Source organism: Melitaea cinxia, chromosome 1 (genome assembly GCF_905220565.1).
Source record: "Melitaea cinxia chromosome 1, ilMelCinx1.1, whole genome shotgun sequence".
NCBI lineage: Eukaryota > Metazoa > Arthropoda > Insecta > Lepidoptera > Nymphalidae > Melitaea > Melitaea cinxia.
The window spans coordinates 1,005,220-1,032,248 of NC_059394.1; the positions used below are offsets into that span (position 1 = coordinate 1,005,220).

The 27,029-nt window shown below is 36.5% G+C and overlaps 1 protein-coding gene across 1 annotated transcript; it reads right to left on the reverse strand.

Annotated features, from left to right (window-relative positions):
- Positions 1-632: 632 nt before the first annotated feature.
- LOC123654876 (bromodomain-containing protein 7-like) lies at positions 633-27,029 on the reverse strand. Its single transcript, XM_045590739.1, is given in 13 exon segments — positions 633-998; positions 3,129-3,307; positions 10,710-10,894; positions 11,240-11,376; positions 11,727-11,867; positions 12,128-12,256; positions 19,379-19,535; positions 20,157-20,180; positions 21,361-21,561; positions 25,449-25,655; positions 25,918-26,037; positions 26,595-26,773; positions 26,849-27,029. Coding segments are annotated over 13 exon segments (1,779 nt in total). The 5' UTR covers positions 26,874-27,029; the 3' UTR covers positions 633-903.

The window sequence follows — 27,029 nt, forward strand, 5'->3', positions numbered from 1 at the left end:
GGCTTAGTATGCAGTAATACTTTGGGATGCTTTAAGTTTGGTGACGCGTAATAGCGTCGAGTAGTCAGCCATAAACAGGTATTAGTAGGCCTAGGATTGTCTAGGGTTTATCGGAGTTTACTCCTTATCAATTTTTTATCTTTATATCAATTTTCATATAAGGCCCTCGGTATGAAAAAAAATGAGGAGTAAAATCTACTGAACGAATGATCTCGTACGTTTCTCGTAACGCCATCTAACGAGGTTTATCAGAACTCTAATAGACGACGCCAAATAGATGGTGTTATTTGATCCATTCATTTACCATTTGATATGGTATTAATCTTTTTCTAAGACTAGTAAGCCTTTTTTGTGCCTATTTAGACAGTCGATCTGAAGGAGTAAACTCCAGTCATGCGTCAGAGCTGACACACACTTTTTTTATATCCTCTCTGGTCATAGTTTGAGTCTAGAATTTCAATTTTTTCATTATTAAATTTTAGGATTTTTTTTTATTTCATACCTTTATAAGTTGGTGTTCATTAGAATATATAATACGTTAGTTTATAAAAATCGATTTATTTTTTAAATAATATTAATATTTATTTTGTTAAAAAATAAAAAAAAATATTTCTGTTCTATAAATGTTGTTTTGTTCTTGTATAATAATTAGTTTACATTGGAAGAGAGAAGACTTAATGCAGTCATTAATGTACTTAAAAGGAGTTTCATATACTACCTGTTAAATTGCTTGCTATGGAAATTAATAATGATTTTTACAAGTAGGATGTATGACAAATGAAAACACATAATTAAATTGTATAGTTTTTCTTACATTAATTAAAAACTTCTTAAAATGTAAACATAACTTATTATAATTGTTTTAAAATGGACTATAACTCGTAGTAGTCAACACGCCTTGCGTCACTTGTCGTGGCTTGATCTAGAGTCAGGGTCGGAGACGGTATCTCGCTGTTCGTTCATTTCCAATTCGAAGTCGTCGACCGCCATCGGCGTATCTGTTGATTATATTTTTTAATTATTTTACTTCATTGGGAGAATAAATGTTTGAACGAGGACTTGTGTTTTAAATATTTTTTTACATGTTTTTTTCTTTTGTTGTAGTGTCACAGTGTGTGTAGTGTGTGCGTCATGTATTTTTTATATATTACTAGTAGTACCCTACGTTGCTAAATTTTTTTTTTCTTTTTTTGGTTGTACCAACTCAGAAACCTCTGTGGGCATCAGACATCATCATCATATATATATATATATATATATATATATATATATATTTATCATAAAGGCGAAAAACAAGGCATACAGTCTGCCTAATGGCAAGCAGATATCGTACCTTATGGACACCGCAACACCAGGAGTATTATAAGAGCGTTGCCGACCCTATAGGGGGGGAACGCGCTAACGCCCCCCTAGGGTCAGAACCCTTCCCTGGAGTTTTGCCCACCTTACTCACCACAAGGACTACATGAGCGCAGTATTATTTAGCTGTAGTCTTCTGTAGAGTTAAGGTATTGCTATATAAATATTATAGAAATATTTAATGCTGCGCTGTCAATAAAGTGTAATGTAGTCCAAACCTTCGCTAGATATATCGGGGGGGGGGGGGGGGGGGTAATTAAGTAGTGGCGCCACGTGTCGCGGCGGGACGCGCGCCAGCATGCCGCGCAGCCAGCCCGCCGCCAGCGTGTACGACAGTGTCACGTGTGGTGCTACGGTACCGAGGTGGTCCAGCGTGACGCCCATGGCGGCGCGCAGCGCGGGCAGCGGTGCCACGTGTCGCGGCGGCACGCGCGCCAGCATGCCGCGCAGCCAGCCCGCCGCCAGCGTGTACGACAGTGTCACGTGTGGTGCTACGGTACCGAGGTGGTCCAGCGTGACGCCCATGGCGGCGCGCAGCGCGGGCAGCGGCGCCACGTGTCGCGGCGGCACGCGCGCCAGCATGCCGCGCAGCCAGCCCGCCGCCAGCGTGTACGACAGTGTCACGTGTGGTGCTACGGTACCGAGGTGGTCCAGCGTGACGCCCATGGCGGCGCGCAGCGCGGGCAGCGGCGCCACGTGTCGCGGCGGCACGCGCGCCAGCATGCCGCGCAGCCAGCCCGCCGCCAGCGTGTACGACAGTGTCACGTGTGGTGCTACGGTACCGAGGTGGTCCAGCGTGACGCCCATGGCGGCGCGCAGCGCGGGCAGCGGCGCCACGTGTCGCGGCGGCACGCGCGCCAGCATGCCGCGCAGCCAGCCCGCCGCCAGCGTGTACGACAGTGTCACGTGTGGTGCTACGGTACCGAGGTGGTCCAGCGTGACGCCCATGGCGGCGCGCAGCGCGGGCAGCGGCGCCACGTGTCGCGGCGGCACGCGCGCCAGCATGCCGCGCAGCCAGCCCGCCGCCAGCGTGTACGACAGTGTCACGTGTGGTGCTACGGTACCGAGGTGGTCCAGCGTGACGCCCATGGCGGCGCGCAGCGCGGGCAGCGGCGCCACGTGTCGCGGCGGCACGCGCGCCAGCATGCCGCGCAGCCAGCCCGCCGCCAGCGTGTACGACAGTGTCACGTGTGGTGCTACGGTACCGAGGTGGTCCAGCGTGACGCCCATGGCGGCGCGCAGCGCGGGCAGCGGCGCCACGTGTCGCGGCGGCACGCGCGCCAGCATGCCGCGCAGCCAGCCCGCCGCCAGCGTGTACGACAGTGTCACGTGTGGTGCTACGGTACCGAGGTGGTCCAGCGTGACGCCCATGGCGGCGCGCAGCGCGGGCAGCGGCGCCACGTGTCGCGGCGGCACGCGCGCCAGCATGCCGCGCAGCCAGCCCGCCGCCAGCGTGTACGACAGTGTCACGTGTGGTGCTACGGTACCGAGGTGGTCCAGCGTGACGCCCATGGCGGCGCGCAGCGCGGGCAGCGGCGCCACGTGTCGCGGCGGCACGCGCGCCAGCATGCCGCGCAGCCAGCCCGCCGCCAGCGTGTACGACAGTGTCACGTGTGGTGCTACGGTACCGAGGTGGTCCAGCGTGACGCCCATGGCGGCGCGCAGCGCGGGCAGCGGCGCCACGTGTCGCGGCGGCACGCGCGCCAGCATGCCGCGCAGCCAGCCCGCCGCCAGCGTGTACGACAGTGTCACGTGTGGTGCTACGGTACCGAGGTGGTCCAGCGTGACGCCCATGGCGGCGCGCAGCGCGGGCAGCGGCGCCACGTGTCGCGGCGGCACGCGCGCCAGCATGCCGCGCAGCCAGCCCGCCGCAAGCCGCGCCGCTTCCCGCTCCGCTCCGCCCGCGCGCCCACACAGCGACAGGTGCCATGGAGTCGTCGCCGACAACCTGCACACACAAACGTACAACTGTTGAGAAACTTCATTTACTTCATAATAACAATTATACATGGTTTAATGATCTGTCCAAACTTTTTAAGTAAAATTTATTTTAAGATACCACGTTCTGGTAGTCGTCTGTCAAATATGTAGAGCTTTTAATTACCGCATTTTTGTACTAATATTGGACATCATTCGGTTTTATATAGAATTCTGTCATCCTATAATGATTTATGTCCAAACTTTGATATTTTCAATGGCTCCTTGGCCACGGCCAAGAATATCGTTCATAGATTGGTTAAATAGTTTTTAATATTTTGTGATTAGTTTAAGCTTAACTATAGCTATGTCAAAATTGCATGCTGTGTTCACTGTAATAAGAATGAACATTGTACACCTTTCTGTTAGCGACTGAGGGCTTTCCAAATAATACTCACGTATCAATCATCACTTTTGTATTTATTCTCTAAATATTTTCATATGCTTAAATCCAATACAATATATATTTCTCTTTTGACAGAAAATAATCTTTCTCACTACTCATTTCACATTCGTCTTGCCTCCTAATCACCTATTACCCTCCCCAGTCCATATATATATTTTCTTTTTTTTTTTTTTTTTTTTTCTACCCACAAAATAATAATCATATATTTTAAAGTGTTGCAATAGAATTGCAAATAGAGTTGCAATTTAATAAATATTCAAAACAATATTTGTAACAGACGGCTATCCTGCATAAGGAATGTCCCCATTCCTTACAATGCTCGGCCTTCCTAAGTCAAGTATGACCTCATACTTAATTTTGTTTTACATGGACATAATCATCATTAGTGCCTCGTAAATTACATTAACAAATTTAGTTTGATTGATTAATTTGTATACACTAAAATATGTAACAATGTAATTTTATAATTACAAACAAACAAAAAAAAAACAAGCTCGCCTTGGTCTATCATTTTCCATTCATAATAAAATTCGTATAAACTCGTATATTCATAATTTTACATTACAAATCTCACTAAATAATATAGTTACACAAATTATAATTCATCAATTCGTATATCACTTGAGAGATACAATCTACTCGTACAATTACCAAGCAATCTGAAGTTTGCCACCCGAGGGCTACGATAAGCTTATTAACTTGCCAGATGGGTCACCACTTGCCATCCAAAGCTGCGGTCTGCTGATTAAATTGTCAGGTGAGTTACCGCTTGCCACCCGAGGGCTACGGTCTGCTGATTAATTAGCCATGTGAGTTACCGCTTGCCACCCGAGGGCTACGGTCTGCTGATTAACTTGCCAGATGAGCTACCGCTTGCCACCCGAGGGCTACGGCCTGATGATTAACTTGTCAGGTGAGTTACCGCTTGCCACCCGAGGGCTACGGTCTGCTGATTAACTTGCCAGATAAGCTACCGCTTGCCACCCGAGGGCTACGGCCTGATGATTAACTTGTCAGGTGAGTTACCGCTTGCCACCCGAGGGCTACGGTCTGTTGATTAACTTGCCAGATGAGCTACTGCTTGCCTCCCGAGGGCTACAGCCTGCATGTAAACGGCCCTCGACATTCGTGTACTAATCCGTCAGTACCGATCTGTCCGTAGCTACCTATGCTGTAATAGTTAGGGATAGGGGAATGAAGGAAAGGAAATAAAATTAACAGAATAGTTATTCTGTTGCTTCATTTTCATCACTATTACTATTACTTTGGTCGCTCCCCTGTGGAGACAAATGAAAATTTATCCACCGTTTTAACTGATCGGCAGAATATATGTTTTTATACCTTCTTTTACTATGACCTTCTATACTTGAAACTTCATATCTATCTTTATCCAAAACCGAACTAATCTTAAATGGCCCCCGAAACTTTGGTGCCAATTTCTTACTTTTTCCCTTCTCTGATGAGTGGTTAGGTATCATTACTAAGTCTCCTTCCTTAAATATTTTTGTTGGAGCTTTTCTTTTATCATAAGATACTTTCATTTTTAATTGTTTTTCCGCAATAATATCTTTAACTCTATCTCTCATTTCTTCTCTTTCTTTTTCCGGCACATACTCCATTGTATCTAAAGCTCCTTTTAAAATATTTTCAGATTCTCCCGATGTTCTTTGTCCAAAAACAATTTCTGCGGGGGATTTGTTAGTTCCTTTATTTATAGTATTGTTTAAACTCCACTGTAGTTTATTTATGTTTATATCCCAGTCTTTTTCATCAAGCCCGTAATTCATTGATGAAAGTGAATTTAAAATGGTTCTGTTGTAGCATTCAATTTGCCCATTAGCACGTGGTGTGGCAACAGCATTACATATATGCTTGATACCCAACGTTTGCACAAAGTTTTTGAACTCGTTTGATGTAAAAGTAGTACCCTGATCTGAGATAATGATCTTAGGATATCCGAATGTTGCAAATATTTCCTCTAGTACTTTAATTGTTGTCCTCGATTTTGTATTTCTTACTGCTCTGATAAATATAAACTTACTAAAACCGTCAATCACTCCTAAGATGTAAGTATTTCCTCGTTTACTCTTAATAAATGGTCCTAGGTGATCCATATGAATTGTATGGAATATATTACTGCACTTAGGGATTGGATTTAGGTAACCAGATTTTTTTCCTACAACTTCTTTATTGTATGCACAATTTATGCAGGCGTCTACGTACTCCTTTACAAATCGTTTCATTTTAGGGAACCAATAGTCTGCATTTATTTTTTCTATAGTTTTCTCAAATGAAAAGTGTCCCGCTTCATCATGATTTAATTGACAAATGCGCCAGCGAGCACCGTGAGGAACAACCCATTTTAGTTTAGAACCAACACGCCTGTATAATTTGTCATCCTTGATAACGTAGTTATTTTTAATGTCCTTAACATCTTCATCAGTTAAATTGAGGATTGTTTTAATATGTTTTAATCGAGGATCTGTCATCTGCACGCTATGTAGCCAATCATGAGTCGTAATGTTTAACATTTCTAACTCTTCGTGCTCCTCTGGCGGTAGTACTGGGTTTCGACTTAATGCATCTACATGTTGCATATTCTGCCCGGGCTTATAATTTATAGAGAAGTTAAATTCCTGTAACATAAGCCACCACCTAGCAACTTTCGGTATTAAGTCTCTTTTTGTTAGTGTCGTGCGCAAGGCGTTGCAGTCGGTCAGTACTTTAAATTCCAGACCTATTAAATATACCCTAAATTTCCTTAGAGATAAAACTACAGCCATTGTTTCTAATTCATAGGAATGCCAAAATGATTCCTCTTGTGTTGTTTGGCGGCTGAAGTAGGCTACAGCCCGAAAAGGTGAGTCATTGTCAGGCTTTTGCAATAATACACCGCCGACGCCTACTTTACTCGCATCACAATGTACTTCGGTCTCGTATGTAGGGTCGTATAAGGCGAGAATCGGACGGCTTATAAGTTTTATTTTTATGTCATTAAAGGATTTTTCTTGTTCACTACCCCAGTGCCACGAAACGTCTGATTTTGTTAAGATAGTTAATGGTTTTATCACAGAAGCAAAATTGTAAACAAATCGTCTAAAAAAACTTGCTAATCCTACAAATTGTCTTACCTGATGAACATTTGTCGGTGTAGGAAATTCTGAAACGGCTAAGATTTTCTTAGTGCCGGGTCTTAACCCTGATTCTGATATTTCGTAACCAAGATAGTCTATTTGTGACTGAAAAAAATGATACTTCTTAAGATTTAAAGTTAATCCGGCCTTTTCCAGTAACTCTAATATTTCTGTCAGCTTATGAAATGCGTCATTAAAATCTTTACCTGCAGACAACAAGTCATCCAAATACGGGATGGCGAGTTCAAATCTTCTGTTACCTAAAGCCTTATTTATCATATTTTGGAATACGGCAGGAGCGTTTACAAGACCAAAAGGCATTCTTGTGTATTCGTAGTGTCCATCCGGCGTTACAAAAGCCGTAATGTGTTGTGATGATTCATTAACCGGTATTTGGTAATACCCCGATGCCAAATCTAAGCTAGTGAAGTATGATTTTCCACTTAAGCGGTCCAGTTGGTCATCAATAACGTGCATCGGATAACTGTCCTTTATGGTATTTTTATTTAAAGCCCGATAATCGACGCAGAGGCGGTAATCATTCGACTTTTTACGAACAAGAACTATAGGACTCGCATAGGCTGAATTTGACTCCTTAATTATATTATTTGCTAGTAGTTCACCCACCATCTCTCGAACAATAGCTCTTTCGCTATAGGGAAGACGATACGGCTTATATGTCACTGGATTATCATCATTAAGTCGTATAGTCATTTCACTAATATTTGTCAACCCTAACTCTTTCATGTTAAAGGCGAAGCAGTCTCGATGCTTATTTAATAAATCTAGTAACTTACATTTCTGTTCATCACACACTTTAGGTCCTATATTTAGCATATCCATAGTAATCGTATCCTTACGTTTTGCAAATTCATCAGTAGTCATTTTGTGTTCTGATAAATTTATATTATTAACATTAACTTTTGTAGTCTTATGATCTATACTTTCGGGTAATTTAACACCACGCGCTATAATTTTACCTTTATCAAAATGTAATGTGTTTCCTGATAAGCTGATAAGGATAACTTGACCAATTCCTTTTTCAAAATAAAAGATACCCTGTAATGTAATATATTCATGACCATTCTGGAAACATACATTCCCAGGAATAAATAAATTTCCAGTATATTCGTCTTCACTGTGTACAGTCAGACTCTTTAAGCCATCAACACTAGCATTATTTGAATTATACAGAATAATACGATCCGTTTTGGAATCATCACAATATAAGGTTAATTTAGAACTAGTTTTAAGTGCAGTTACTGTCGGTAGTTCCGTAAGTGACTGACCAATAAGAACATCCGTATTTAATAAATCATCAGGGACTACATATGCATCTACATTAGCTTTCACAGCATCTATTTCAATAGATACCTGAACCCTTCCGAAAGGTAAGACGCAACCTCGGGCAAATCCTCTAATTACCGGGAGACCACTCTTGTCAAGTATCAAACTGCTTTCAGAAGCTATTTTCTCTTTTATAAGGGTACATTGACCTCCGAAATCAACATACGCTGATCTCAAGGTGTCATTTAATTTAATAGTTTTAAAGTACTTTTTATTTACTTTATCGTCTTTAGTTATTTGTAATACCTTTTTCACATCGTTCTTAAGTTCCGGTGAATATTTAGCATTATTTGCCTGATTTCTATTTTCTTGTTGACATTCGTGACTTTCATGTCCTAGACGAGAACACTTGTCACACCTTTTAATTGGTTTTGAGCAACTTTGAGCCGTGTGTCCGACATCAGAACAATTGTAACAACGTACTAATTTAAGTCGGTTTCTGGAAACAAAGCTAGTTGGCCTATTAGATGCACTTGGTCTATATATATTACTCTCTTTGTTATTTTGTACAGTATATTTATTTTCTGGTAGTATTTTTCTTATATTCCCTGCAGTTTTCTTTGATATACGTCTCAAATATCTGAGTAACTGCGAAGGTTTCCTAAAGCTAGATCCCTGGGCATTTAGTCTTATGTTACTATCGAATACACCGTGAACTATACAGTCTACAGCGTTCCTACCGTTTATGCCACACATTTTTACGAGTCTCATTTTATCATGGAAATATTCTTCTAAAGATTCTTCCCGCTTACTCTTTCGTTCAAGCATTTCATACAATCGATCCGCATAATTTCTGTCATCAGGAAAAGTTTTTATAATCTTACGTTGCCATTGACGCCAGCTCAAGTCTAATGTACTTTGTCCCTGATACCATTTCCGAGCGTAGCCGCAAAGCTTAGGGATAGCGTAGTAAATAATTTGTTTTTCATTCCACTTATAAATATTTGCAGTTTCATTTACTTTGCGAATCCAATCTGCAGCCGTTTGAGAGTTTGCGTCCGGATCGAATTCCGGTATCACATTGTGAGCACCTTCAAACGTGTTACGTTTATTGTTGTCGATAAGTCTAGCGAATTTTCTAAAAAATGTATTGTTATAAAGAGATCTAGATCTCGATCGATATCGCTTTCTCGGTGTTTCTGTATTCCTTTTGTCTCCGTGATCTTTTAAATAATTTCGAGGACTTCTTTTGTATGACAATGTACTATTTGAAGACGAGCTACTCGTACGCCTATAACGACGCCGACGTCTTGATCTTAAATTACTTTTATTATTATGGCTGTCTGAATCAATATTACTAGTAGAACTTGTCGTGCTGGACGATTCTATACAACTTCTGCGGTACTGGCGAGATTGACGTTTATGCTGTTTTGTTTTACTATAATGCTCATCCCGCGAATCAGTACTGGAATCCGTCGACTTATAGTAACGCAATCGGCTACGGCTACTATTTTGTTTTTTAATATGGCTTGTGCGCTCGCTTCGACTTTTGTCGTATCTTCGCCTTTTTAAATTATCTAGAGTTCGACTTCTAGAATGTCTTTTATTCATATTATCTTGCAGTGGTGGTGTATATGCCGATGTAGTATTCATAAATTGGAGAGACTCTTTTATTTCTCTCGCGCGGTCTTACCACTTCTGATCTGTTAGCGACTGAGGGCTTTCCAAATAATACTCACGTATCAATCATCACTTTTGTATTTATTCTCTAAATATTTTCATATGCTTAAATCCAATACAATATATATTTCTCTTTTGACAGAAAATAATCTTTCTCACTACTCATTTCACATTCGTCTTGCCTCCTAATCACCTATTACCCTCCCCAGTCCATATATATATTTTCTTTTTTTTTTTTTTTTTTCTACCCACAAAATAATAATCATATATTTTAAAAAGTGTTGCAATAGAATTGCAAATAGAGTTGCAATTTAATAAATATTCAAAACAATATTTGTAACATTTCAAATTGTTACATACATAAACCTTCTTTTTGTATTGTATCATTCAATTTGTGAACCGAATAAAAAAAAAAAAAACAATTTGACACTGATGTTAAGAGTCGCGCTGACGGACGCTAACCGTCAGCGCATAGCTCGTTGATGCCCACAGCGATACGTTGTAATTATAGTAAGTAATTCAGACTTTATGAGATTAATGGCGTCCGCTCGGCGTTACACGAAATGTTACAATTGACCCCCTCTCGAAAATTCCTCCCTTCCCTTTGTCACGCTATGTCACACTTTCAGCGACGCTCCCCCCTAACAAATATTAATTCACAAGAGCTGCACCTTTACAAAACTGGTTATGTCGAAAGTATAGATTTATATAAAAAATATAATATATTTATTATAAGAAATATAAAAAAATATAAATTGACACAATTTTGACTTATTTTTTTCTCACACAAAGTGCCCTAATTTCATATGGCCATTACACGCTATAAAAAAAATTAAAACATCAATATAAAGTAACTATGATCTTACCGTTCTCTTTGCTCTTTCTCTAGAGCAGCCAGTAGTCCGTAAGTGTGGTTCAGAGCGCCCGCCAGACCATAGTCATGTTGCGCATGCTTTAGGTCATCCTCGATGTCAGTCAAGAAGTCAACATCGATACCCAGTTCAGACAGCGTTCTTAGTTGTTCCACATCTATCTTGACTTTTGATAAGTCCTAAAGGCATCGAGAAATTAGTTTAAGATGAGGGCCTACAAATTTTTTGATACATACATGACACACACAATAAGCCCCAGTAGTTGTTGTCAGTCAAGAGACACAACAGCACAAATAAAATACTATGCCACATGCAAAGGCATTGTTACAATAACAATCAAGATTTTTTTGATAGAAAAATTGCCAAACGTATCTTTGTACCCAGATGAACAACTAAAAATTTAATCATTGTGTTGACTGAAGTCTACTTTATATTGGGCTAAAATTCCTTACAAATTACTTAAAAAGTTTATTTTAATACAATTACTCTTTGATTATAAAAATTATGAATTAAGGTTACTTTACATTTTCATCTTTAGGCGCAGCGGGCTCGGGTTGATTCTTCTTGTCGGGGAACATTGCCTCCATATCGTATATGTGTTGCCAGGGGGAGTCAGGCGCAAAGCGTAACATTTCCTCATTACCTTGGCCTGTTTCGGACGCTGAAATAGAAAATTCATCAATCATATATATACAATAGAGTAGTATTAGAATGTACTGGGAACATACACATAGCCGCTAATTTAAGTTGATGGTCAATTTTTAATTATCGCGTGCTAAAAGTATAGAAAAATTTTACTAACTTCAATTTATTTTCTAATGTCTGATTCTTACGTATGTTGTAGGAAATTTTGTAAATAATATGAAATAAATACTTCCAGACACCTTTTGTTGGCAGTATGTGTTCCCTTATATGGATTTTAATTCTGTTTTAAAATTCTTTCAAAATATACAACGAACCATTTTTGAACATAGAAACCGGTCGTAATAACTGAAACGGTAAATATCTCACGCAGCGTGTGGTAGATGAGGTGCGACTCGTCCTTGGTGAGCGTGGCGAAGGTCCCGTCGTGCGCAGGCGCGTACGAGCTGAAGGGCCCGTAGTGCAGCGGCTTCACGCACTTGGCCACGTTGCGACGGTCCTCGCGGGGCGCTGTGACACAATATTAGACGGTAAGCTAATCGACTACGGATCGACGAAGAGTTCGTAACGATTGGCTGTTATATAACTAAAGCTGCCCACCATTTGCTCCAGTGTGGTGTATTTACATACTGCATGCCGTACCACGTAGAGTCGGCGTGTCTTACTGTGCAGCGAGTCGGTCGCGTGCGCCAGGCGACCCACTAGTTGCCCCAGTGTGGTGTATGTACATACTGCATGCAGTAGCGCTATGTAGTATCGGCGTGTCTTACTGTGCAGCGAGCCGGTTCCGTGCGCCAGGCGGCCCACTAGTTGCCCCAGCGTGGGTCGCTCATCACTTTCCGCTGTTCGCGTCACCAGTCGCAGTGTCGTGCGGCCCTCGGAGTCCATACGCGGGAACGCTAGAAAAGTGTCAACTTAGTATCACTTGAAGAGGTAAGAGACTAAAATTTTAACACCCGGTCAACATAGGTTTTTCCGGTTTATAAGGATAATAATAATAATAATTGCATCTAAGACCAATGTGATACTTCCCTATAAATTGGCCAATATAACTATCTCAGAAATTCTTATTCCACCATGCTTTCTTAGAATACTATGCTCAATAGAAAATTTTAAACTACACTTGAATTAAAAATCTAATACCATTAAACGAGCAATTCTTGTGTGTGTATATATAGAATCTGAATCTCGGAAACGGCTCCAACGATTTTCATTAAATTTAGTATGCAGGGGATTTCGGGGGAGATAAATAAATCTCTCTAGGATTCATTTTTAGAAAATGTCGTTTTATTCCAGTTTTTAGACAGCGAAAAAATGGCTCGGTTAGAATACGAAGGTAAATTTCGCACTTGTCAATAAAGATGTAATAGCTCAGGCGGGAAATCGGCAAGTCGCGATCGACCGAAAAGATCACGATTCAAATCCTCAAATTTCCAGATCGATTATTATTTTTTTCTCTTTTTTTCTAATTGCACTCGTTATTGTTTATTTAAATGGCCAGTTCTTATTTTGTATTGCTATATCGGTAAAATCGAAAAATATTATTCTAATTTTATCATTATTATTTTGTGATTATTTTTTTATTTTGATTTTTATATTTATTTTTTTATGGTCGGTAAAAAAAAAAAACATTTTTCATATTTTATAAATATGTAATTCGTATTTAAGAGCCATTTCACAAAAATCGGTAACAATCCGCGAAATTGTAATATTTTGACGTCGTTAATCTCAGTGTTGGATGCAATAATGTAATTTATATTCTTGAAATATAATAGAGCAACCTTTGTTGTAGTCCATAGTCAGATCAGAATTTTGATTTATATTATGTGTATAAAATTATTAACCTTTTCATCAGCCTCCTCCCTGGGTAAACGGTCGCAATGTATACTTTGAAGTCCTACTTTTCAATAACCTCTACGTTGAAACCATTTTAAAAAAATATCATAATATGTGGAATATAATTTTGTTGTCCACTATCATAGATTTTTATTCCATTTGTATCTCTATTAAACGATAAAAAAAATTTAAAGTTACGAATATTTTCCAAATAAGTACAATTTTAAAAGCGATATTTCTCTTAGAAAACTAAGAAATTTTAACGAACTATCTTCATCAAAGTAAACTTACATCATTAAGGAATACAAAAAAAAATAATTAAAAGATGTAATTATTTTTAATACATTTTATATTAAATAATAAAAAGATAGTATATATTGCCACGCATCAAGCCCGGTAAATCAGTCGAGCGCTAACGCTCTTAGAGGTAAGGTCCACGCCAAATTCTGCGCAGCCGTCTCTTTCGCTCACACGCGCCAAGCGCCTGTTGTTATAGCGGATAAAACGCATTTGATACTTTCATAATAAAATATAAATAAAATAAACATATTACGAAAATGACTGTAAAATAATATAATGATAATTTCTGTAAACAAATGTATAATTTAATTTTCTTTTCTCACACTATCAATACAAATAGGCATTTCAATCTGTTTGTCTTGTTATTTGTTAATTAATATGTTTGTCGGTGTCGATGTCATTAAATGCTTTTTTATTCATATCGTAAATATTAGATTCATTCGTAAACTGAAAAAACTACATCAATTTAAAAAAATTGTTTCATAAAATTGATTTTTTTTATTTTATTTTAAATTTATTGACTGTTGTTATATAACATACTTGAAATTTTTAACAAATTAATTATGTAAAAAACATTTTATACAGAAAATGATCACGATGGTCTTTTGGTTGTCACACTATACGTACTAGCACAAAGATCGCGCGGCTCGTACGACTCGCGCGATGCGACCAAATTTACCTAAACTTGCAGAGCGTAAAATTGTGAAATGGCTCTTAAATATGATTTCCAAAAAACACGATTTGTTAGAGCGCCTATCAGTTTTTGAGAAGCAATTACTCTCAATCTTGTAATTTGTATCAATTTTTAATTTACCGTCATTTTTTATTTTTATCTCATACATTGCCTTCAAAGCCAAAAGACTTCATACAAACTGTTGAGAAAAGGACAATGTTCCACTTCCAAAAGTTTATTCATGTTATGATCACTCTATGAATTTAGGATGTCTTTTTTGTCTATGGCAGTTTTGTAATAAGAATAGTAAAGGTAAGATTTGTAAGTGGTAAATACGTAAATGAAGAATATAAAAATAAAAGAAAAAGTGTTTAAAAGATAAAAGCTTTATTACTATTCCTCGATCCTGCCAAAATCACTAACAGTGGTAGCAGAGCGTGGTTCTCTGCAGTTTCCGGCAATCTATAAAAAGAAAAATATCGTCGAACACAACGTGAAAGAACAAAATGGCGTCAGGACAATATGAGTTTAAAATAAAACAGTTTGAAGGAGAAAATTTCGATACGTGGAAATACAGATTGAAAACTATATTAAGAGAGCAGGAATGCTTAGATGCTATAGAAAGTGAGAATTTTGCGATCAAAACAGAAAACATAAAAAAGGAAACAAGAGCAGTAAGCATTTTAGTAAGCTCCATAGCAGACAGTCATATTGAATATATAAAAGACGAGAAAACGGCATATGGGATGCTTAAGATATTAGAAGAAAACTTCATGAAGAAAAATACCAGAAGTAAAATATTTATAAGAAGACAATTAATGGAAATTAAGTTTAATGAAAATGAAAAATTGCAATCACACTTTACACAAATGGAGGAATTGTTTACACAACTCAAAAACGGAGGATCCACCCTGTCAGAGGAAGAAAAGGTGAATTACATCTTACTCAGTATGCCGAAGTCTTATGAAGTAATAATAACAACTTTGGAAACTATGACTGATCTTAGTGTCAACTTTGTCAAAGAGAGATTGCTGGGGGAAGAGGAGAAAAGAAAGAAAACAAAATCGGAGGCGACAACAGCTGTCGACAATGCTTTCCTGTGCTACAACTGTGGTTTGCCGGGTCATAAGAAGTTTCAATGCCATAATAGAGGAAGAGGACGTTACGGACCAGCCCGAGGAGGTAATGCAGGATGCGGACAAAAAGGTCAAGAAGGACAATACCTGAATGCAGGACGAGGACGTGGATATGGCAGAGGACGTGGACATGGCAGAGGACGAGGACAATATAGGGGACACTACCATGAAAAGAACCATCACACATTCCTGTCAACATTTGAAGAAGAGGAGGCACCGCTGTGTATTAGTGAGGTGAATGTAAATGAAAGTAACTACACTACATGGTGTGTAGACTCAGGTTGCTCTGATCACTTAACTAATAATAAAAGTTTCTTTATAGATTACATACAATTAAGTAAACCAAAAATAATTGCAGCAGCTAAAAATGGTATCATGTTACAAGCAATTGGCATAGGTAATATTAATGTAAAATGTTTTGTTGGTAGAAAAGAGTCTTATTTTACTATTAAAAATGTTTATTATGTCCCTGATTTAAGAAAGAACCTATTGTCAGTATCTAAAATAGAAAACCATGGCTTTAGAGTAGAATTTTACAAAGGTAAGATTAGAGTATACAACTATAATGATCTTACCATGATAGGAAATCAAGAAGGTTCACTTTATACAGTCAAATTGTTAATAGATAAACTGGAATGTGACTACACTAATATTGATGATGTTAACTTGTAGCATAGGCGCTTTGGACATTTAGGAATTAAAAATTTAAGTTTATTAAAACAAAATAACATGGTAAATGGATTAGGAGACTTAAAAACAAATAATTATGATACATTGTGTGAACAGTGTGTGACAGGTAAAATGACAAGACAACCATTTAATAGAGAGGGTCATAGGGCGTCCAGGCCTTTAGAATTAGTGCATACAGATGTGTGTGGGCCAATTAACCCACCAACAAGAAATGGATATCGCTATTTTATAACCTTTATTGATGATTATACTCATTTTGTAATGATATACCTATTAAATAATAAAAGTGAAGTTTTTAGTAAATTCAAACAATATTATTATTATGTTACAAACCATTTTAATAGGAACATCTTAAAACTTAGATCAGATAACGGTAAGGAATATGTAAATAAAGAATTTCAAGATTTTTGTTATTACAAAGGAATTAAATTGGAGTACACGGTCCCATATAATCCAGAAATGAATGGGGTAGCAGAGAGAATGAATAGAACGTTGTTGGAAAAGACCAGAACAATTTTATTAGATTCAACTTTAGGAAAAGAGTTTTGGGGAGATGCTGTTTTGTACTCAGCATATGTTAGTAACCGAAGTCCATCAGCAGACAGGTACCATACTGCAAGTGAACTCTGGGAAGGAAGAAAACCGAATGTGTCAAACATGAGAGTATTTGGAAGTTTAGCATATAATTATGTACCAAAAGAGTGCAGACAGAAGCTTGATAACACTGGACGTAAGATGATTATGATCGGATATGCTCCAGCAGGTTACATACTCTTCGATCCTGAAACACAAAAGGAAGTACATGCAAGAAATGTGATATTCGATGAAAAACCTAAAGAAAAATATGTACCAAGAATTTACTTACCTTACCAAGATGTAGAAGAAAAAGATGAAGCACCGGAAGAAAGAAAAAAATCACCTGAAAAGAAACAAGAAGAAGGTAAGAGAATAACAGAGAAGAATACAGAAGATAACACACAAGAGAAACAGAATAAAGAGTCATGCAGTGAAGAAAACACAGAAGTTTATGAAGATGCAGTGCAAAAATTAGAAGACCGACAGGTTGAAAAGGAGCTAGCAAGCAGGGAGAGACCTAGAAGAAATATTAGAAAACCTAAATGGCAAACAGATTACCAGTTAGATGATGATGAAGATACAGGAGATATATTATATGCTTTACTTACGATTCATTCTGACGCACCACAACATTTTGAAGAGATACAGAACAGAGAAGATAAACAGCAATGGGAAAATGCTATATCAGAAGAAATGAAAGTCCTACAAGAGAGTGAAACATGGAAGATAGTACCTAAACCAGAGAATAATAAGTTAATAGATACCAAGTGGATATTTACTAGAAAAGATATTGGAGACAAGGAAATATGTAAAGCAAGGTTGGTAGTAAGAGGATTCCAGCAAAAAGAAAATTTAGAAAACATTTACTCACCGGTTTTGAAACTGCAAACATTGAGAGTGTTGTTGTCAGTAGCAGCACACAGAGACTATAATATTCATCAAATGGATGTCAAAGGAGCTTTTCTTTATGGTAGGATAGATGAAGATGTATACTTAAAGCCCCCTCAGGGATTAAATATACCAGATGGTCATGTATTAAAACTAAATAAGTCACTATACGGATTAAAGAAATCTCCTAAATATTGGTATGAGAAATTTAACGAAGTTATAACTACTTATGGTTTTGAAAGATCTAATAATGATTATTGTTTATATTATAAGAAAGATATATACTTATTAATATATGTTGATGATTTGTTAATCTTTGGACCTAACAATAAAGAAATAGAAAAAATAAAAAGATATTTGTCAGAAAAATTTAGAATGAAAGATATGGGAAGTAATAATTTAACTTATTTGGGAATTTCTATATTAAAACAAAATGGACAGATCTATCTGAATCAAACTAAGTATTTACAAAATGTTTTAAAGAAATATGGTATGCAAGATTGTAAGGGCATTGACACACCTATGGATCCTAATTTACAACTAGACATAAACACTGACATAGACATGACGTTAGAAAACTATTGTAGATCACTCATAGGATCTTTAATGTATTGTATGGTTAGCACTAGACCTGATTTAGCTACAGCTGTTTCATACTTAAGCAGATTTCAAGGAAAACCTAGTGTAAAACTTGTAAAAGCTTTAAAGCGAGTTCTTAGATACATAAAACAAACAGTTAATTATCAGTTAACTTATACCAATTGTAATGTTAGTAATAATAATAATACTCTAGTAGGATATGCTGATTCTGATTTTGCTAGAAGCATGGACAGAAAGTCTACTAGTGGTTATGTTTTTAAACTTTATGGTAATACTATTTCTTGGAAGTCTAAAAAACAAAATATTGTGACATTAAGTACTACTGAGGCTGAGTTAGTTGCTTTGTGTGAAAGTTGTGTAGAGTCTTGCTGGTTAATGAAATTACTTAAAGATGTAGATGTTAACTTGAAACATGTAACTATTTTTGAAGATAATCAGAGCACTATAAAGACTGTTAATAATCCTGATCAGAAACGTCTCAAACATATTGATATAAAATACAATTTTATTAAGGAAAAGGTAGAACAGGGACTCATTAAGGTAATTTATATTTCTACAAATAATCAGTTAGCAGATTTAATGACAAAGCCTCTAACCACTCATCATTTTAGAAAGTTTGTTACTTTGTTGGGTTTGGAAGATTGTAACATTGAGGGAGAGTGTTGAGAAAAGGACAATGTTCCACTTCCAAAAGTTTATTCATGTTATGATCACTCTATGAATTTAGGATGTCTTTTTTGTCTATGGCAGTTTTGTAATAAGAATAGTAAAGGTAAGATTTGTAAGTGGTAAATACGTAAATGAAGAATATAAAAATAAAAGAAAAAGTGTTTAAAAGATAAAAGCTTTATTACTATTCCTCGATCCTGCCAAAATCACTAACACAAACCGACAGCAAATAATTTTAACTCTTTCTTCTACTAATCCTTCCCGATTTACTGAAAATACCGAGCTAAGCTCCTAGTCAACTAAGTCACCTAGGTACTAAATTATTAAACAGAATATTTATTCCTACTACCCTAAGTATAACAAATCAGTAATTGATTCATGGATATGTACAAAAAATATAATGATAGGAATTGGGGTGAGGCATTAAATTAAACATAATATACAACATACCATTTCTAAGTTATAATACAAATAGAAATAATTTTTCAAATAGAAGAACTAGTTTAAGTTTGGTTATAAGGTGAAAACCTTAAACCTTCACTCAGTATACTAAAAACTTGATTTTTATGAGACAAAAGAGCTCTCTGATTCTCTGATTTCTAGTTTATTCCAATGACTTCAAAGTTACAACAATTACTATAGGTTCAGCTCACCTTTCTTAGCAAGTCGCCTTCTATGCTGCTCTCTCGCAGCTTCCATCTGTATTTTCACACTGTCCCCACTATCTTGTCTATCTTGACCCCCATCGGAAACTACTTCAGCCTCTGACCCCCCACTCTTGATAGGACTACTCCGTTTTAGTACCTTATGCTGCCAAGAATAAAAATTGATATTGATTTTTTTAGTAATAAACTATCATGAAAATAGTGGTGCAGTTGAAATGGGATATTAAGTAGCGCACAATTCCGTGCTCCTTCAAACGTTCATTATTTATTTATTTTTAATTAATTACTGTAAAGCATTAATATCTCATATCTGTACACACAGAACATGCAAAAGTCTGCACTATAATATATAACGCATCAGTAAACTAATATAACACAACAACATTCATTCAAGTTGGTTAAGCGTAAAACTATATTTAAGGGCAAGCACAGACATATACTTGGGAATTGGCAGCTAACGAAAAACAATTAATTATTAGATAAAAATACCATGACAAGTAACGAAAAGAAAAAATTTATTATTAAGTAGAAATATAATGGCTATCTCTTTTGCCCTATTTTTCAGTCCTCAGTGTCAATGGGACAAGCTAACAAACATGCGGAGATGTGGCTCTATCACTGAGAAATTTAATAATTCAAAACAAAACTTTTTATATAAGATAAAGATATCGTCCATTTATAACATGCCTTAAGTCAGTAAAGTCTGGTCGTAAGTCTGTGCTGACCCTAAGTGCATGTCACTACGAGATATAATTATGTTGCAAACCTTTCGACCGTAAGTCCTTAACGGCTGCATTGCAAAACATCACATTTTTATACAATTATATTGATACAGATAACTAGATAAGTTAAATGAAACCGACATTTCGTAAAATGTATGCGTTTTTTGACAGTTCGATGAAGATTTGTATGAGATAGTGTAGCAGTACACAGTAAGAAATCTGACACACTTGCGTGACCAAAGGAAACGATAATTACAACAACCGTACAATTTACATCCAAACAAACATATAGATTAATTTACAATGATTGCATTTTACAGGTAGTACAACCATGCACAACCACTTAAAATTCTTATATTTGAGTTAAAATAAAAATAAAACAAGTAATTATCCTATGTGTGCAGTGTTCAAACTGACCAGTTTAAGACAGGTGTTGTTTTAATTTACTACAATTTTACAAATGAGGTAGGGGCATAGCAGGATATATCCTGCTCAAAATCTGGAGGCCTGCCTGGGGAAGTACCTCGACCTTACAGAAGGTCATAGCTAAATAATACTTCTTTCCAGCAGTGTTGTGTTTCTGTGATGAGTAAGATGACCAGGGCTCCTGGGGGTGATTTTAGAGGGGTATCGGCAACCCACTTGTCATTCTTCTAGTGATGCAGGTGTCTATAGGCTACGGTAATTGCTTACCATCAGGTGAGCCATACACTTATTTGCTGATCTAGTTGTATAAAAAAAATCAATTGAGTCTGAGTTACTATTTTTATGGTAAATACTATGGACTATAGTAGTTTGAGACTATACTTAATATGGGGCATATCACGTAGTTCTTCAAATAAAATGCCCCGTATATGAAAATATGTATGTGTACAATACAGATATAAAATCTAATATTTATTCAATATAAAATACAACAGTACAACTGCCATTTTTTCAGACTATGCCTAACATTTCCATTTGTTTTGTAACCTGAACATCTCAAAACCCTTAGAACTCTTTTAACTTTATATATATATTAATTGTAACTTACAACTATTACTTATAATATAATTTTAAAATAATTTTTTACCTAAGTAAGTAAGTCTACATCAATATCATTTATCTTTTCAACTGTCAAAACATCTAAACTTTTTTACGCTTAGTAAGTTAAAGAGTTATAAAAATAAAGGTTTAGTCACCAAAAATTTAATTAGTAACTGTACTAAATTTGAATCAAAACTATATCACATAAATAATCTCACTTACCACATCCATCTTTCCAATATCGAAACCCAATTCCCTGATCGGTATTTCGTACATATATGTCAATATATCACCGAGCGGACGTAACTTCTGTGGAGTCAGCTGTTTTAATCCAGCGTGTAAAAGTCGTTTGGCTGCTTTGTGATATACTGTTCCCGGCTTGTTGTATTTCATTGCATTGTTGCACATTAATTTGAAGTCACTCTGGAAAATAATTTATAACATATATTTTAGCAAAATTTATGGTTTTTAAATACATTGTTTGGGTAATTAGTAAATCTATTATGTACTATGGGTAATCCTGTGTTCAATTTTCTATAGCTTCATTAAGTTATTTCAGCTTAAGTAAACATAAAATAACATTATTATTTTATGTTAAGGCAGAATTGTTATGGCTTTCACAATGTATAATATTTTTTAAAACAAAATTTGTACATTATACACTAAATAGAATTGTAACTAATGACTACTGGTAGTAGTATAATTCTTAAGTATAACATAAGGGGTAATACTAGGAAACATTTTATAGATCAACAATTTTTTAAACAGAATTTAAAAAAAATGTGTGTATGCTCCGACATACAACTGGAGTTTACTCCTTCCGATCGACTGTCTAAATAGGCACAAAAAATGCTTAATACTTTAAGAAAAAGAATAATACCAAATCAAATGGTAAATAAACAAATCAAATATACGATAGCGTTACGAGCAGGGATATTCCGGTATGGGTTATTTACCTTTATCCTCCTGGGGTTCAAAGTGATAATACTAGGACAAAATCAGTTTGCAGTGAAGGCCCAAGTATGAAAACAGAGACTTGGAGTAATGACCCACTGTGATAATACTAGAACAAAATATTTACCGACACCTGGCATGTTTAAATTACGCGCCATGTCATGTTTTCGCTGTCGGTTAGTTTGTGGATATATTAGGCATTATGACAGCACTGCATAAAGGGACCGGGAAGGGGTATCTTCAGTCTTCTGTCACCAAAAGTCGTGGCAATGACGCGGGTAACGAGAAGAGGTTACTTTAACTTGTAAATATCTTTACAATCTTTATCTAATACTTACTGTATTTTTTATTGTTTTAGAGATAAAGAGTTAAATTATGCGTAACAATTGTTAGTTAACCGTAATGACGACATTTTCGGCATGTGTTTTTGATGATAATTTTTGTGTACTAGTACTAGTACGCCGGGCGGGTGTAATATAAATTGCTTTTTTTAATGGGGTTGCATCTCGTTCATAATAATAAGGCATTCATAATTTGGCATTCGTGTGATATAGAAAAAAAGAACGGGATAATTATTTTTGTACCTAATAGTTTAATTTATAATAGTATTAGGTCATCAGGCACATACATTTTCTTTTTTACAGCGCTAAAAGATTGTCAAGTATTATAGTTACAAATATTGTTAATAAAATTGAACGTTTTTTATACGCATTATCAAAGATTACTCCTAAAAATGTAATCAGATCTCGATGAAATTTAAATGTAACCACATGATAAACATCGGCTTTCGATTAAATTAAAAATCATCACAATCGGTTCACCCTGTAAAAAGTTATGCGTCTTTTTGAGAGTTTCCCATCATCAGATCCAAGTTTCCTTATCATGGTACCAAACTAAGGATATCTCCTTTTCAACAAAACAAGAATTATCAAAATCGGTTCATAAACGACGGAGTTATCCCCGAACATAAATAAATATATATATATATATATATATATATATATATATAATATATACGGTCGAATTGAGTAACCTCCTCCTTTTTTTGAAGTCAGTTAAAAAATAGACTAATTATGTTAAATAGCAGTATTGTTATTGTGCACATTTTTTTATTTTTTGTTTTTTAGATTCCTATTCGCTGTGGGGTTTTTGATATTTTTTTTTGCAAAAGAAGGCTAATAATGAAACACAAATGGTCTAAATAACATTGATAAGTTAATTTGAATTACATTTTTTTCTTTTTTAAATGTCATTATTGAGTTATTTTTGTGAAAGATAAATAATTATTGCAACTTCTATGCAGGCAAAGGTTTAATTTGTTGATCTGTACTAGTTTAAATGTTTAAATACTAAGTTTTCATAACATTTCTAAGACTGTTCAGTTGGCTTTCAAGTTAATGTAACAACCCAATGTGATAAATAAAGAACAAAAGATTTTGGTATTTTTTCTTTTTGTCTGGCAAGCTTAAATCAATACTATAACAGCCCTAAAATATGACACCTGTAAATATTGGGATTAACCAGATACAAACAATTTTTGGTCTGGGCGTTCAGTACTTTATTAATTAGTTCTAATATTAGGACATTGGGTCATCCTCGGAAGTCCCCTCTATTAAATTGGGCCGCAGGAGGTTAAAAAACGGTACTTATCGAATCAAAATAACGGTAAGAGAATTATTCGGTAACCGAATCATATCGGTAATACAGTATCGAAATAAACCGGTAGTAGGCATAACGTTCGCGTCGTAAGTTTAAGCGGGCAATTCCCGTTCTTGTAGCTGCGCTGCGCTAGCTCGGATTGCGGTCCGAACGTACACCCAGGGTTCGCCAAACCGATTCATAAAGGTAACCGTTTGAAACGGTTACCGTATGAATCGGTTACCGATTGAAAAGGTTACCGTTTTATTTCGGTTCCAAAACCGTAATAAAACGGTTACCGATTAAACTGTAATACCGAAATATAACGTTATGTATTTCGGTTTTAAATGATTCGGAGAAGTAACAGAGGGTGACAAAATCTGTGAGCCATCGTTTGAAATGAAGAATCTGTAATGTTCCTTTGCTTTTATTGATAATGCTTGGTTTTTCATAAGACTGGCTTCTTTAACTATGAAAGTAATTAAGTTTGATGTTTTGAATTATTCGTTATATGCAATGTAAACATTAACGCGAAAAAGAGATGAAAACTTGCTCGCGCTACGCCCGGGGCCTGTCGTCTATCACAAATAAATAAGTTTTAAGTAAAATCACGCAACACACGGGAGCGAATGAGATAAGAGATATGGTGTACGTTCGGACCGCAATCCGAGCTAGCGCAGCGCAGCTACAAGAACGGGAATTGCCCGCTTAAACTTACGACGCGAACGTTATGCCTACTACCGGTTTATTTCGATACTGTATTACCGATATGATTCGGTTACCGAATGATTCTCTTACCGTTATTTTGATTCGGTAAGTACCGTTTTATAAAGGTAAATAACCCATACCGGAATATCCCTGCGTACACCATATCTCTATCTCATTCGCTCCCGTGTGTTGCGTGATTTTACTTAAAACTTATTTATTTGTGATAGACGACAGGCCCCGGGCGTGGCGCGAGCAAGTTTTCATCTCTTTTTCGCGTTAATGTTTACATTGCATATAACGAATAATTCAAAACAAAAAACTTAATTACTTTCATAGTTAAAGAAGCCAGTCTTATGAAAAACCAAGCATTATCAATAAAAGCAAAAGAACATTACAGATTCTTCATTTCAAACGATGGCTCACAGATTTTGTCACCCTCTGTTACTTCTCCGAATCATTTAAAACCGAAATACATAACGTTATATTTCGGTATTACAGTTTAATCGGTAACCGTTTTATTACGGTTTTGGAACCGAAATAAAACGGTAACCTTTTCAATCGGTAACCGATTCATACGGTAACCGTTTCAAACGGTTACCTTTATGAATCGGTTTGGCGAACCCTGGTTACGAGAAAGGTAAAGAGATCATTTGTTCTGTATATTTTACTCCTCATATTTTTTTCATACTAGGGCATTATGTGAAAATTGATTCCTAAAGAGTAAACTCCAATAAAAGAAAGAGTATATAACGACAACCAAAAGCATAAAATAACATAAAGTATAAAATTAAAAAAAAAAGAATGTGCTTTAGACCACACAATTGAAGTAAAACTTTAGCTCCTACAGTAATATACGAAACATAACCCTCTCTCTTTCTATCTTTACCAACTTATATCTCTTCAACTTCTGTTTCCCTGATTGCACTTTTCGTGACACTATCGTCACGCGTTCACCAGCTTACTCCCCAAGTCAAGCATCCGTAAAGTAGTTTAACTTCAAAAATACTTACAATAAAACAGTTGAGCGACTTGTACTCATTATCATCAATTTTCTGCTTCATAGTTGAAAAGTCCATAGGTTTCTTTATGATATTAGAGTAGTTAGGTGCAAAGTTGTCGTTCACCGGCCAAGCAAAGAACTGATTGGGATCTCGCTTTTCAAGATTACGGAGTAATTGTTCTAGAAGACGGGACAGTGGACGACGTTTCTGGCTAGCCTGTTATCAAATATTTAATAATAATTATTAAGTGGTTTCCAGTTTTATGTTTAAGACGTATTAAAGATAAGATGTTAATAATAATTATGTTCAAATAGAATATGTTTAGGAAAAGGGGGTTTTCTTGGCTTAGCGTGACGAGATTTGACAAGAGGATGATATATACATATATATATTCTCAAAATAAAGAAATCTAATCATTAATCTTATGCAAAACTGGGAGGGATACAGTACGGAGGAAATAAGATAATCAAAATAGTACCTTTAAAACACAGGTACGAGGCTCTCGGTGTGAAGCTGGTGATATGGGACCGGGTCCAGGACTCAACCTCCGATATAGTTTCTTAGACATTCCTTCATCTTCTGTTTCATCGTCATCAGACTTCTGAAAGGTACAATAATTATTATCACCATCATAGAGTTTAATGTGATGGGAAAAAAATTGCATGATTTCTGCTTACGATAAAATTGTCAATATAAATTCGTTGTATAAGATAATAAAGATTATAATACCGACGTATAATATTCTACAGGGGCAGGCACATAATTATGAGCTTTTACAACGTAAACTGATATAAAAATAATTTTAATTGTCAAATTTAGTATATTTAAGTATCTAGTAATATTACACAATTAATTAGGCAAAAAGTGTCAGAGCAATATTGAGTAAATGTCAATTATTTTACAAATTTTAATATTTGGTACTACTTGTAGTGATAGATTAATTCAGCCTGCAACATCCAATTGCTGTCGCCTTTTTTCTGGGTAGAAAGCTTTTATTTATTTTTAAAGCAGTCTGTACAGGGTCAGCGGCTTAGAGGGCCGGGTACTTAGACCCAGACAAGAAAAAGTAGAAGACATCTCAACTAGTTGTGTAATAAAACATAATTCATGCACTAAACTACAGTCAGTCTGAGTGCTACTTATTGTATGTAAGACGCTACTACAGTGCTTATATACTTTTTTATGTATTATTCACAATGTCATTACGTTGTAACAAACCAAGTCAATTTCCCGGCGTCTCCTTCTCTTTTTCTTAACTTTTCCTTCATTAACCTTAGGATCATCAATGGACATCGTTGAGTTTTCCAGATCACTCATTTCTCCGATTTCTTCCTCTAAAATTAGTAAAGTTATTTAGAAAATTGTTTATAATATTTAACCAAACATAACTATGGACGTATTTTTCTTACTGCAACTTAGTTTTTCGTCGTCCATTTTAAAGTTTTAACAGTTTCTATTTACACTTATAACTAATAATTAAATAGGTACTATATCATTTACAAAATAATGAAATTAGGAGTAATAACGACATAAAATAGTTTTTCACATCATAGCATCAAGCTGACACTCTAACTTGACCTTTGAAGCCAT